The sequence below is a fragment of the Sphaeroforma arctica genome, assembly GCF_001186125.1.
Source record: "Sphaeroforma arctica JP610 unplaced genomic scaffold supercont1.479, whole genome shotgun sequence".
Taxonomy (NCBI): domain Eukaryota; class Ichthyosporea; order Ichthyophonida; genus Sphaeroforma; species Sphaeroforma arctica.
In genome coordinates this window covers 20,294-21,648 of record NW_014040079.1, presented here as the reverse complement: position 1 = coordinate 21,648, position 1,355 = coordinate 20,294, and the positions used below count along the sequence as shown (strand labels likewise).

At 44.4% G+C, this 1,355-nt stretch overlaps 1 protein-coding gene across 1 annotated transcript; it reads left to right on the top strand.

Annotated features, from left to right (window-relative positions):
• Positions 1–341: 341 nt before the first annotated feature.
• SARC_06618 (hypothetical protein) lies at positions 342–1,355 on the top strand (the record flags this gene model as incomplete). Its single annotated transcript, XM_014299468.1, has 2 exons — positions 342–548; positions 1,135–1,355. The coding sequence occupies 2 exons, from the start codon at positions 342–344 to the stop codon at positions 1,288–1,290; spliced, it is 363 nt and encodes a 120-aa protein (XP_014154943.1). The 3' UTR covers positions 1,291–1,355.

The window sequence follows — 1,355 nt, the reverse complement described above, 5'->3', positions numbered from 1 at the left end:
TATATATATATATATGTATATATACATACATACATATATATATATATATACATATATATAAATGTGTGTGTATATGTAGGTATCTTGGACACTTTGTTGTCATAAATGACTAGATATTATATTCTGCGACGAATTTCATTGCTTTTCGTCTTTATCGACGAGTCCGCTACTCCTTAAATTAACAAGCCTCTCCCATATATGATATATATGGTGAACTAGTCGGTCGCACATATTATTTCATTCTCACCTGTTGGAGATCACAAATTGGAATTCTATAGGCACGTGATACTCACAGTGGCAAACTTTTAAGTATATTCTCAACTGCATCTCTCATTCCCGCAATGTACAGTTCAGCAAAAGCAGCTGACACCCCAAAGGATAAGCCGCTCACTATCGTAGCTGACCTGCCCATACCCAAAGCAGCCGCATTCACGGATTGGGAAGGGTGTGCGCGTAACGGTACATGCACCAAACCTGAACTCCTGCTCACCAACGATGTCTTCTGCGCAGTTCAGGGCTCATGTACTCCATGTGTTGGATTGGATCTGGTATGTGCGCATGATTGTGTGCGTGCATGTGCGTGTGTATGTGTGTGTGTGTGTGTGTGTGTTGCGGAGACTCTTGACTGTGCGAGATGACACACGTGCGCTCGAGAGTGTCGGAATGGACACGCGGGGAGCGACAGCGTGTGTGTTCGAATGTGGATGTGATATGTGTGATCGTGTAATATGTGAGTGTGATGTGTAATGTAGGGAATGTGAGCGTGCCCTTCCAAACATGGATATGTATCCATGTCGGTGCGTGGATCGATAAATATATATCTATGTGTATATGGTTTTAAAATTTCAACAGAGGGTACGTGTGTGTTGGACGACGCACAGGTGAGCAAATGTACATAGGCAGGTATCCTCTCGAACTGCCAAGTGTTGCCACATTACCTTTGGTACGCCCGTCAACCGTATTAGATAGCTTTCTATCAACAATATCTCTAGCCCATCTGCATCGTATATTGCGCTGGCTTCGTTCGGGGGCGTGTTTAACGTATCGGAGCTTGCTTGATGTACCTACTACATTGACTACTTGCTTTGTCTGGCTATTGATTGGCTCTATTGGATAAATGTCCATTATCCGCAGAAAGCCGCGACCGCTTGTGAGAAAACGGGCTTCCGACATCCTATCCACTGCAACGTAACCACGGATGCCTCAGCGCAATTGCCAACCGAAGAAAGGTACCGTGCTATTATTTGGCTATGTGGTGATACGTGTCCGTGTGGAAATACCTGCACGTAGGGCATGCGTATTCGGCATCTATGCCTGTGAAAATCTGTATCATATATATCGGAAAGCTATCGGAT